The sequence below is a fragment of the Psammomys obesus genome, unplaced genomic scaffold (assembly GCF_907164565.1).
Source record: "Psammomys obesus unplaced genomic scaffold, mPsaObe1.curated_primary_1811, whole genome shotgun sequence".
Classification (NCBI taxonomy): Eukaryota; Metazoa; Chordata; class Mammalia; order Rodentia; family Muridae; genus Psammomys; species Psammomys obesus.
This window is the reverse complement of record NW_026596073.1, coordinates 22,214,842-22,227,977: the sequence shown is the minus strand read 5'-3', so window position 1 is coordinate 22,227,977 and position 13,136 is coordinate 22,214,842. Positions and strand designations below refer to the sequence as shown.

Genomic DNA, 13,136 nt, shown 5'->3' with positions numbered 1-13,136 from the left:
AAAAGCACACCTGAAAGCTCTAGAACAAAAAGAAGCAGACACACCCAAGAGGCAGGAAATAATCAAACTCAGGGCTGAAATCAATAAATTAGAAACAAAGAGAACAACACAAAGAATCAATGAAACCAAAAGTTGGTTCTTTGAGAAAAGCAACAAGACAGACAAACCCTTAGCCAAACTAAGTAAAAGGCAGAGAGACACTATCCAAATTAACAAAATTAGAAATGAAAAGGGGGATATTGCAACAGACACTGAGGAAATACAATCATTAGGTCTTACTTCAAAAACCTGTATTCCAGAAAATTTGAAAAATCTAAATGAAATGAACAATTTTCATGATAGGTATCACTTACCAACATTCTTCATAGATATTTAACTTACATGGATATTTAACTTTAAATCAAGATCAAGTAAGCAATTAAATAGACCTTATAACCCCTAAGGAAAAAGAAGCAGTCATTAAAAAATCTTCTAACCAAAGAAGCTCAGGGCCAGATGGCTTAGGCACAGAATTCTACCAGACATTCAGAGAGCTAATACCAACACTACTCAAATTATTCCACAAAATAAAAACAGAAAGAGAACTGCCAAATTCATTTTATGAGGCCACAGTTACGCTGATATGTATACCACATAAAGACTCAACCAAGAAAGCAAATTTGAGACCAGTCTCCCTTATAAACATTAATGCAAAAAATACTCAATAAAATATTCACAAACTAAATTTAAGAACAAATTGAAAACATCATCTACCATGATCAAGTAGGCTTTATCCAAGGGATGCAGGGGTAGCTCAACATAAAAAAAACCCATCAATGAAATCCACCATATAAACAAACTGAAAAAATCCCACATGATCATCTCATTAGATGTTGAGAAAGCTTTGACAAAATCCAACACCCCTTCATGATAGAAGTCTTGGAGAGATCAGGGATACAAGGCCCATACCTAAACATAATAATGCAATATACAGCAAGCTGAAACCAACACCAAATTAAATGGAGAGAAACTTAATTCCACTAAAATCAGGAACAAGATATGGCTGCTCACTCTCTCTATATCTATTCAATATAGTATTTGAAGTTCCAACTAGAGCAATAAGACAACTGAAGGAGATACAAATTGGAAAGGAAGAAGTCAAAGTCACTACTGGTAGAAGATATGATGGTTATACATAAGTGACCCCAAAAATTCTACCAGGGAACGCCAACAGCTGACAAACACCATCAGCAAAGTGACTGGATACAAAATTAACTAAAAACAATCAGTTTCCCTTTTGTATATAAATGATAAATGGGCTGAGAAAAAAAATTAGGGAAACAAAACCCTTCATAATAGCCACAAATAATAAAAATTATCTTGGTGTAAGTCTAACCAAGCAAGTAAAAGACCTGTATGACAAGAACTTCAAGCCGCTGAAGAAAGAAACTGAAGACGATATCAGAAGATGGAAAGATCTCCATGCTCATGGATTGGTAGGATTAACATAGTAAAAACGGCCATCTTACCCAAACAGTCTATTGATTCAATGCAATTCTCTTCAAAATTCCAACACAATTCTTTATATACCTTGAAAGAACAATACTCAACGTTATATAGATAGCTAAAATAATCCTGTACAACAAAAAAACTTCTGGAGGTATTACCACCTCTGATTTCAAGGTGTACTGCAGAGCAACAGTAGTAAAAACTGCATGGTATTAACACTAAAATCAGACAGGTTTTTCAGTGGAATCAAATTGACGACCCAGAAGTAAACCCACACACCTATTGTGGGACACTTGAATTTTGACAAAGAGGCCAAAACCATACAATGGGAAAAAAAGATGGCATCTTCTAAAAATTGTGCTGGTCTGACTGAATGGATGTGTGTAGAAGAATGCAATAGATCCATATTTAGTACCCTGAACAAAACTCAAGTTCAATTGTATCAAAGACATCAACATAAGATGGGATATACTAAATCTGTTAGAAGAGAAAGTGAGGAATAACCTTGAACACATTGGCACAGGAGATAACTTCCTGAACAGAACACCAAAAGCTCAGGCACTATGATCAACAATAAATGGAACCTCATGAAACTGAAAGGTTCTGCAAGGTGAAGGACAGTGTCAAAAGGACAAAAGAGCAGCCTATAGAATGGGAAAAGATCTTCACCAACCCTATATCTGACAGAGGGCTGATATCCAAAAAATGTAAAGAATTCAAGGAATTAAACATCAACAAACAACCCAATTAAAATTGCATACAGATCTAAACAGAAGTCTCAACAGAGAAATATCAAATGGCAGAGAAGCACCATCTCAACATCCTTATTCATCAGAGAAATGCAAATCAAAACAACTCTGAGAATCCACCTGTCAGAATGGCTGAGACCAAAAACTCAAGTGACAGCACATGCTGGAGAGGGTGTGGAGAAAGAGGAACACTCCTCCGTTGTTGGTGGGAGTGCAAACTTGTACAACCACTGTGAAAATCAATTTGGTGGTTTCTCAGAAAATTGGGACTAGTTTTACCTCAAGACCCAGCTATAGCACTCCTGGGCACATACACCCAAATGATGCTCCACCATACAAGGACATTTGCTCAACTATGTTCATAGCAGCTTTATTTGTAATAGTCAGAAACTGGAAACAACCCAGATGTCCCTCAACTGAAGAATGGATAAAGAAACTGTGATACATTTATACAATGGAATACTACTGAGCTATTAAAAAGAAGGACATCATGAAATTTGCAGGCAAATGGATGGAAGTAAACATGATCATCCTGAATGAGATAACCCAGACCCAGAAAGACAAACACGATATGTCCTCACTTATAAGTGGGCAATAACCATAAAGTACAGGATAACTATGCTACAAACCACAGACCCTAAGTTCCAGAACCCACAGAAGCTAAGTTACAAAGAGGGCCCAAGGTGCTGTGGGCGGGGGGCATAAGAGGAAATGCTTGAATCTTACTGAGAAGGGGATATAGCATAGACATCAGGGATGGGTAGAGGGAGGGAACTGGGTGAGGGGTGGGGTAGAGAGGTGAGCAGGAGGGATCAGGATGGGGGAAGATAATGGGACAGAGTACAGGAGAGAGATAACTGGAATGGGGGGGCATCTCTGGGACAAGCTAGAAACCTAGGACCATAGGAACTCCCAGGAGTCTATGAGGGTGACCCTAGCTAAGACTCCATGGGGGACATGGAGCCTGAAATGGCCATCTTCTGAAACCAGAAAAGACTTTCGATGGAGGGATGGGGACACCAACCTAGCCACAACATCTTAGACCCACAATTTCTCCTGCCAACAAGATGAGCAGATATTGAAGGAATGGCCAACCAATGACTGGCCCAGCTTGAGACCCATGTCATGGGGGAGAACCCACCCCATACATATTAATGATACTCTGCTATGCTTGCAGACAGGAGCCTAGCACAACTGTCATCTGAGAGGCTTCACCCAGCAACTGATGGAAACAGATGCAGAGTCCCATAGCCAAACATTAGGCAGAGCTTTGGGGAACTCTATGGAAGAAGAGGACGAAGGATTTAAGGAGCCAGAGAGGTCAAAGGCACTACAAGAAAACACACAGAACCAACTCACCTGGGCTTATAGAGGCCCACAGAGACTGAACTACCAAACAGCATATTTAGGACAGACCTAAGCCCTCTGCATATTTGTAACATGGTGCAGCTCAGGCTTCATATGAGACTCCTAATAGCAGGAAGGGGCTGTCTCTGACTCTGTTGCCTGCCTTGGGATCCGTTTTCCCTAACCAGGCAGTCTTGCCTAGCCACAGTAGGAGAAGATGCTCTAATCCTACTACAACTTAATATGCCAAGAAGGTTGATATTCTTGGGAGGCCTCCCTTTTTCTGAGCCTCTTCTGAGGAGAAAGAGAGAACTAGGAAGATGGTGGGGAGGCGAGTGAAAGGGAGGGACTGAGGAGAAGAGGGAGAGGAAACTGATCGGGATGTAAAACAAATAAATTAATAAAAAGAAAAGAAAGAAAACACCCACCCCTAAAAATGAATGAATGAATGAGTAGATAGATAGATAGATAGATAGATAGATAGATAGATAGATAGATAGATAGATAGATACAACCCACCCCTAGAGGATAGAGAGAAGAGATGGCCTGGCAGTTAAGGTGACTTGTTGATCTTGAAGAGGATCCAGGTTCAGTTCCACTTACTCAATGATAGTTCACAACCACCGTAACTCCAGTTCCAGGAGAGTTGACACCTCTTCCAAACTCTACATACACATATGTGCAGACAAACACACATACACACAAAAGTGAAATAAATAAAGCTAGCTGCTTGGAACTTTCTACCTAATCCAAATGAGGCCATGGCCTGCTGAAGAAGACACTCTCCGCATAATTAAGTCAGACTGAAAGTCTTAGCCTGGAGCGGTAGTGCATATCTTTTAATCCCAGCAGAAGCAGAGGCAGAAGAGCCGGGTGGACCTCTGAGTTCAGGGACAGTCTGATCTACAGGGCAAGTGCCAGGATAGCCAAGCTACACAGACGAACCCTGTCACAAAAAAAGGAGAAGGAAGAAGATAGGAAGGAAGGAAGGAAGGAAGGAAGGAAGGAAGGAAGGAAGGAAGGAAGGAAGGAAGGAAGGAAGGAAGGAAAGAAGGAACTGAAAGTCTTATATCCTCATGTTAAATTTTCTAGATTATAACTTTTAAAATACTGGGCACACAACAAAAAAATCAACTTGCATGAAGTGTGTGTGTGTGTGTGTGTGTGTGTGTGTGTGTGTGTGTGTAAGCACACTGCACATTTGGAGGTCAGAAGACAATTTGTAGGAGTCAGTTTTCTCCTCCAAACATGTAGGATCCAGGACTGAATCTTGGGTCGTTAGGCATGGTGGTGGCAAGTGCCTTTACGCACTGAGTCATCTCACTGTTCTGATTAGCTAGTTCAATCCTTATCAGATATGATTTAAAAAACACACTGCTATATGTACAGATGAATGGAAAGAGAAGTAGCCTTAGAGAAAGAGATATCAAGATCCTGAAAATTCTAAAATGGAAAATACAACCACAAAAATAGAAAAACGAGAGTACCAAACTTGACTTCATTGGCTCAGCTTATGGAGAGCTGACCCAGTAAGTTTGAGTACAGGGGCAGGTGAGATTACTCCATGGTTAACAGTGTGTGCCACCAAGCCTGATGAGTTTGAGGTCTGGGACCCATCTGGTAAAAAGAGAGAACTGGCTCCTATGACCTCCACATGGGGTGGCTGTGGCACATGCATGTACACACACACACACACAAACCTACATGTGCATACAAAATAAATAAATAAATAAATAAATAAATAAACAAACAAACAAATAAATGTGAATTGAGAGAGAGGGGGAAAAAAAGAATATTCAACAAAGAGGAAAAACATTTAAAAATATAAATTTGGAGACTGGTAAGACAAAATGGAAAGGAGAAATCTTTGAGTTACTAGAAGCTTCGAAGAGGACTTATTTAAAATCTGAAGAGACAAGGGTAAAACTTTCTCAAAGCTGGCTAGAGACACAAGACAATAAATTCAAGAGCCTCAGAGCAGCAAACAAGATAGCCCCCAAATCATAACCAAACTACTGAAAACAAAAGAGTCCAAAATTTGTAAAAGCGCTTAAGAACAAGACTGTCTATTGCTCAAATTTTCTCCTCAGAAGTACTAAAGGCCAGAATGGAAAGGACTGTTTGACTAGAATGCATCCTGGACAATTAAGACAGCTCTGTTCAGAAGGAATTCTCCAGGGCTGCAGAACAGAAATAAGGGCAATGGAAGGGAGAGAGGGGAGTGGGAAAGGAGGGGAATGGCTCTAAAATGATAAACAAGTGTCTGAAAAGTACATGAGAACATGCTCACTGTTTAAAGGAACCAGTGACAAAAATAATAAAACCACAAGACGCTGCTGTTATGCTTCCTGAGGCCTTTTTTTTCAGCTGAGGGAGAAGTTACTGCGGGGTTTCAATTCAGAGTGTGTGTTGTAATAACATGTGGCCCAGGATGGTTGTGGGAACAAAGGGAACCTTATTCATTCTCCTGCTGAAAGGAGAGGAGAAATCACATAGGTTTGGGGTCCTTAGGTATTAAAATGGGGGTCTGATTTTTACTGTCCAGAACCTTCAAAGGAGACATTACTTTCTTCCACAGAAAATATGGCATTACTTTCATTCATTCATGTCCTTGCTCAAGTTGTAGAGATATTTTTATAGAGTTTGAACTAATTTTTATGAGTGCTTAGGAAGTATTCAATATGAGCTGGAGAGATGGCTCAGTGGTGAAGAGCACTGGCTGTTCTTCTAAAGGACTGTGGTTGGATTCCCAGAACCCTCATGGTGACTCACAACCATCAATAATGTGATCTAATGCCCTCTTCTGGCATGCAGATAGAGCACTCACATGCTAAACAAACATACAAACAAATAAATAACTTTTAAAAAATGTCAAGCTGGGTGGCGGCGGCGGCAGTGACACACACCTTTAATCCCTGGGCCATACAGTTAATACTAGTCAGACAGGGATACAAAGCAGGGCCTTATCTCTCAAAGGGGAGTAGAGTGGACGTTGAAGTCCATTTCAGTTCCTTCAAGGATAACACATTCATTTCCATCGCAGTCAGTGTTGGCAACGGTAATGGGTTTCAACTTTCTAAGATGGTGAGTAACTGGAACTGAAGTCAGACTACAAATATAAAGCCTATGCAAACTCTATGGGTCCACTTCCTCAAGAACTAATGAGCTTTAGACAGTGAGATTTCCAGTGACTTTAATAAGCATCTTGACACAACTATTTCAGTGTCAGAAGGAAAGTTCAGGAGCTATTCCTTAGACCGAGTAAAGGACACGATAAGAGATGGGAAGACCTAGGCAGGATGTGCTTTCCTGACTCCACAGCCACCCTTGCGTGGTAGCACATCTATCAACACAAATATTTGTATGTCTGCTTCTAAACCATTCAAGCTAAATTAAGTATTTTAAGGAGATGTTTGCAATAGCTAACTTTGGCTGTCAACTTGATAAAATCTAGAAATCACCTTGGAAACAAAGCTCCAGTTAGGTCTGTGAGGGAATCTTTAGACTGAGTTATCTGAACTGGGAGAGCATCGTCTGTGGGTTGGCATCCCACACCGTATAAAGAGAAGAGTGAACAGGACACGGGTGTTCATCTCCCTCTGCTTCTGACAGTGAAGTGATAGCCCCTCATATGCCTGCTACCAGGCCTACCCACCACGGCATGATGGACTGTACCCTCAACCTGTGAGCCATGACAAACCCTTCCTCCTTTAGGTTACTTCTGTCACAACAATGAAGAAGTCGACCAATATAACATCTGAAGCACAGGTTTTAGAAAGTCTTTCACTGGCGTCTACTGTTTAGTTGATTGAGACTGGGCCAAGCCATCACAGCTACTGTTGGTTCCCAGTAGCACATTTATAAACATAGAAGTTTTCAGACAACACTCTTCATGGACAGATACTAACCACCAGTCTGTGATAAAAATCTCCTCCGATGCCCCTTCCATTGCATTTGCGATATCTTCAAAGTAACCTTTGGCATTCACATACCTGCAAGATAAAGCATTTGTTCCTTTGTTTACTTTTTTGTTTTGATAGGTTTTTTTGTTTGTGTTTATAAAACAAGACAAAAAAAAAAGAAACCCACAAAAATACATTCTAGGCAAAGAAGGCTCTGCCTGGTCTCCATCACCATCATGTTACTTTGAGTAACTGGAAACAAGATTGAAAACATCATCTTGCCTCCCTCTGTCACCTAGGAAAGGCAGTGAGGAGACAGACCCAAGAGATCTTTGCAAAGACAGCAACATGTCAATAGACCTTATAGAGCCTCCTTTATCATATGGGCTTTTCTCCTGAGATTAAAAACACACCAGCTCAAATCCACAAATAGGAATTGATTGAAACAAACCTCCATTTGTTCCTTCAAGACATATATGAACTTACATTTTGCTTTTCTTTTTAGAACTGGGTCGCAGTCAGCTTAGGCTGACCTCTGAATCGAAACAGGACCTTAAACTATTGATCTCCTGCCTTCACTTCCCATTTGCTGGGATTACAAATCTGTAATTACAAATCCCTGGTTTTATGAGGTGCTGGAGATCCAACCAGGGATTCTCAAATACTCGATAAACACTGTAACTGAGCTATGAACCCAGCCTTGAAGCTGATTTTAAAAATCAGAGTTCTATCTAGGCTCAGTGGTGCAGTCTTGTACATACAGCACTAGGGCAGTGAGGGCAGGAAGATGAGGAGTTCAAGGTCATCTTTGACTACATTGCAAGTTCAAGGCCAGTCTGGGTTTCACAAAATCCTATCTCACAAAACAAATCAAACTTCCAAATCTAAAGGCAGGTAAGTCCTACCACTAAAAATCTTCCAAAACCAAAATTGAAAAACCAACCTGTGATCTAATGGCGTAGGAGAGGCAAGACCTTGGGAGAACACTGAGTAATCGCTGGTTTAGTTTTGAACTGATTTCAGGTGAATTTAAGCCATTATAATATTAGATGAACACCTGTGAGCAAATATACCTTACCATTTAGCTAAAACGTTCTCCTGGACAGCCGCATAGGAACCAAAGCGATGGTCTTTGAGAAAGTCAGCGCCATGTTTCTGGACGAACTCTTCTATGGCCCCTCCCCACCACCGGGCGTGTCTGTAGCTGTTACATTTTAAAATGAGTGTCCTTTAAAGAAAAGCAAAAGTGGGTGTTGGGGGTTTACTCTGAGTTCTAGCTCTTAAAAGAAATTTAAAGATTAAACACACCACAGCAAACATGAATTGAACTTTCTAGTTAACGAGCATTTTAAAAGCAAGCTTCTACAACACCTCGGTAGAATTCCTCAAAGCATTCACTGTGTCAAAGCTTAGTCACTCGCCAGGCTCCTTACTCACTCTATTTAATATAGACCTTGAACTGTGTTGGGATTCACACCCAGGACAAGTGGCTAAGGTTCACATTTAACCAAAGTGGACCTGGCCTCCAGGTTCTGCCAGCATCCTTCAGCCCCTACCTGTTACAGGGCACGGCACAACTGGCATATCCTGCCCTCTGCCCTGAACTTTCCAGCCCAGGGGTTGGGACTCCCCTTCCCCAGAAGCTCTTCCCTATATAATAATCTAGATATTTTGTGTTCTCTCTCTCTCTCTCTCTCTCTCTCTCTCTCTGCATCTCCTCTCTCTGCTCCTTTGTGCTTTTTTTTTTGCGTCCCCACCACAGCTTTTCTGTATCCCTCATGCTCCTGCTGTAAGACCAGTGAACCTGCCCAGAGCTGCCTCTAATAAAACCGCCTTTATATACTCTGATTCGGCTTGAATAGGCTCATTTCTTCAGCGGAGATAACCTATCAGGAGGTGAGGACAATGATGGGATAGGAACAGAGTGAGGTCACACTTCTGTCAGAGTTGCTGAGTCCTCAGCACAGTTCTCTTTGCACTGACTACCCTGCCTTCTCATGTACTTCAGAGGAGTGCTCCCTTCTCTTCTTTGACTCCAGCAAAGCTATGGAAAGCAGCATACCCCATTCCTCTAGTCCCAGTGGACTAGAGCAAGGGTACAAATGCCAGTCCCACCCCATGGGAGTAGAACTGAGAATACAGCAATGTGAAGGCAGTAAGCAGCCATCTTGCCACCAGAAGCAGAGAGTCTGAGGATGAGGCAGATCTCATATGCCAAAGCTAAGGAAACCTAGGAAAATGTGTCTTAAGGACATATTTTAGCTTGAAAATTAATTACCCAACATGGCTGATTAAATTTGTTCTGGAATAAGCCAGTTTGCATTGGGTTTTTCTATCACACAAGCAAGCTACCTTAATTTTTTACAGAATTAAAAATATTTAGAATTCTGGTAGATTACAGAAAAAAAATTGTTAGGTATCAGAATGAGTGACCACCACCAAGAGGAGAAAATAAGTTACATAGAACTAATGTTCAAGGCATTGGCACTAGCTGCCTTATGCCATGCTGATAGAAGTGGGACTGGCTTAGAAGGCAGAGCTTTGCTTCATTTGATGATTTGGGCAGGGGGACCTGTATGATAGCTCTCAGGAAAAGCAAGGAAGGGGCCATATGCAAGACTCTATGACTAATTCTTTATAAAGATTAGGAATGCCCAAACAGCCCCTCTCAATGTTTCACAGATGGATGCTGGCCTTAGAAAGCTTCTGTTCAACAGAAGGGTTAACACTGGTGGGGTGTGGGGATAGGGAGATGAGATGGGGTGGGGTGGGAAAGACAGAGCCCAGCCAGGATCAGGAGGGGCTCTGAAGTTGCCTGGGGTCTACCTACCCTTTGGGAAAATCTGTTCTGGGAAGGTGGTTGTGTGAGAGGGATGAGTTATAAGCAGAGGCCTAGTGGTAGAGGAGGGGAAACTATTCTAAGCATAGATATAGAACAAGGGCCAGCCAGATGGCTGCATAGACAGAAGTGTTATAGGGCAAGCCTGACAACCTGAATCCCATCCCTGGAACCCAGGTAAAGGGAGAACTGGCTTTGCAAAGATTTCCTGTGACTTCCACATATATAATATGGCATCGTGCAACCCACTTATACATCACACACTAATATTAATAATTAGTAATAAAAATAATAATAGGGAACCCAGCGAGATGGCTCAGTGGGCAGATGTACCTGCCACCATCTTTGATGACCTGAGTTCAATCCCCCAGCTCCATATGGTGGAAGGAAAGGACTGACTCACGCATGCACATGAATAAATTGGATGCATAAATAATAGAAGTAGCAAGATGAAGGAGGCAAAAAAAAAAAAAAGTGTGTGAGAAGGGATTGTAAAGAGAACTGCTCACACAGAACCAAATGGATGTGGTAGGGGTATTTCCAAATTAAACAGAGAGATAAAGAGCCGTAAGTAAATGGAGAAGCTGGGCTTGCTGGTATAAATAACAAGGCACACTTCTACTTGGAAGGAGACTGAAGAACCCTGGATTCAAACAGCTTCCCTTGGTGTGGGGAGTGGAGATAAGGAGGCTAGTAAAGAAGGCATTTCTTTAACAGTCCTGAACGTCCCCTTCTGGGAGGAAAGCAGGAGGCTCCGCATTGCTTTATACCCCACAGCACCCTGCACACAAGCATGCACGCAGACACACATGGCATGCATGTATTACAGTTGCTTGTTGCAACTGTACAAAGAAAAATTATGAATATTCATATGCGTGAGAGTGATTACACACACACCCCCCAAACACTTTTCCGAAGTGTGACTACAATCTGCCAGAAAAAAACCTACATCAATACATATGTACTCACTAATAAAATATGCAAACTACCAATTGACTCACTCATTTGGCAAATTGATAGGGTAGCAAGCTTTGTACTCCAGATCCAGGGCATCCAATGTCCCCTTCTAACCTCTGCAAACCCCTGAATTCACTCACATGTACATACCACACACCCCTACCCATACCCCACAGTCAAAATTAAAATAAATCTTCAATGACAAACACACAAGGCAATGGTAAGTTCTATCACTTCTGACTAAGGATGAGCTCCAAGAAACAGTTATCAACATTTAAATCTAGTTTACTCCTTTCTCATGGTGGAGAGAAAATTTTAGCCATGAAGAGAATGGAATATGTTTTAAACATTAGAAATTTCTACCTTGAAAGGTTATCGATTCGAAGTCCGTACTTCGTTTCTGTCTCTTTCCGTCCAACTTTTATTTTGAATTCTTTATCTACAAGCAGGACAAAGGCAATAGCTCCACTGTCTGGCTTCATATATAGCAAGAAAGAGTCTTTCACGATCAACCACCTGGAAAAAGATGACAGGAGGCTTCAAAGCTGAATAACTGAAGCAAGAAAAGCAGTTACTACTAAAGCTTTGAGAAAACACCCAGGCAGGTCATGAATATAACGCCATGACTCATCTAGGGGACTTGTGCCTTTTAAAGATTGCCATGAAACAAGAGCGAGAGCAGTGGCTCAGTGGTACAAGGCTTGCCTACCGTGCACAAGGTACTGGGGCTGATTCCTAGTGGGGAGAGGAATTGCTACAAAGCAAGACTTTTGTTTGTCTTGCTCTGAGTGTGGGCATCAAGCAGTTAAAAAAGATACATTCATTCTTGGAAGAATGTCCCTGATGTTGGCAGGAAGTACTGAAAAGGCCCTTACTGAAGAATGGAAAGGGGTGGTGTTCGCTCACCTAAACGATTATGAAAGGCAAATGAGTCCAGAAAATTGAATAACTACACCCGTCACTCCAAATATTCTGTTGTTCATTTCAAAATATTTCTGGTTTAAGGATCAATATGAATGATGTCCAACAAAACAGAAGTAGCTCTCAACAGTACTCCATTCAATTCAGTACTCAGGAGCTTCATAATGGAGTAGAGTGGCAAATTGGGAGTTGGTGTAGAAGTAACACAACTATAACACAGACGAATTTCTGTCCCCAAAAGGGCTTGCGAGCCTCCTGGAGGTAGAAACCAGGATCATTCTTGGATATATGAGTAGGTAGTAGAAGGGAAGAGGAGTGATGGTGTCTGAGCAAGTGTGGGAAGGATTCCACAGAGTGGTGCAGGGTCAAAGTCGTCCTGTTCTAGTGACGACAGCAAAGAGCCTGGGGTGTGGGCACCTGCAAGTGTGGGAGGGAATGTGTGTGCAGTGAGAGCTGGATATGAGCTACGGCTGCGGTGAAGGCTGAAGAGCACCCATTCTTCCAGAAAATAAGTAGATAAGCTTAAAACAATCTAGAACAATTCCTTACTAAAACTACTGGCCATGTTATACTTCAGTGGGCTTTATGAGCAAAGCCTTAATGTAGACAAATCTACACTGGCTGCTACTTATTCTTGTTGGCATTTGGGTTTTTGTATGAGTTGTCTCTTTCCTGGTTGGTAGAGGAGATGGGGCAGGTAGCCTTACAGTAAAGGAGGTGCATGACAGGTACTAGATCAACGAGGTAACAGCAAGCCAACACTTAACTACAAAGGTCAGTGAGCCTGGAGAGACAGAATGGAATACCACAATGGAACTGAGCCTCCTGGGCTTTCTGGTGAATAAAAACAAGAAAGGAAAAGAAAGAAGAAAGAGAGAAAAAGAGAAAGAAAGAAAGAAAGAAAGAAAGAAAGAAAGAAAGAAAGAAAGAAAG

The 13,136-nt window shown here is 41.6% G+C and overlaps 1 protein-coding gene across 6 annotated transcripts in view; it reads right to left on the bottom strand.

Annotated features, from left to right (window-relative positions):
- Pld1 (phospholipase D1) overlaps window positions 1-13,136 on the bottom strand; it is a 194,759-nt gene that overhangs the window by 87,018 nt on the left and 94,605 nt on the right. For all 6 annotated transcript variants that reach the window (XM_055625940.1, XM_055625944.1, XM_055625943.1 and 3 more), the window contains 3 exons: window positions 11,646-11,798; window positions 8,565-8,714; window positions 7,493-7,576 (listed from right to left, as the gene is read on the bottom strand). In XM_055625940.1, coding sequence (XP_055481915.1) covers window positions 7,493-7,576; window positions 8,565-8,714; window positions 11,646-11,798 — 387 coding nt within the window. The remainder of the gene's footprint in view (window positions 1-7,492; window positions 7,577-8,564; window positions 8,715-11,645; window positions 11,799-13,136) is intronic.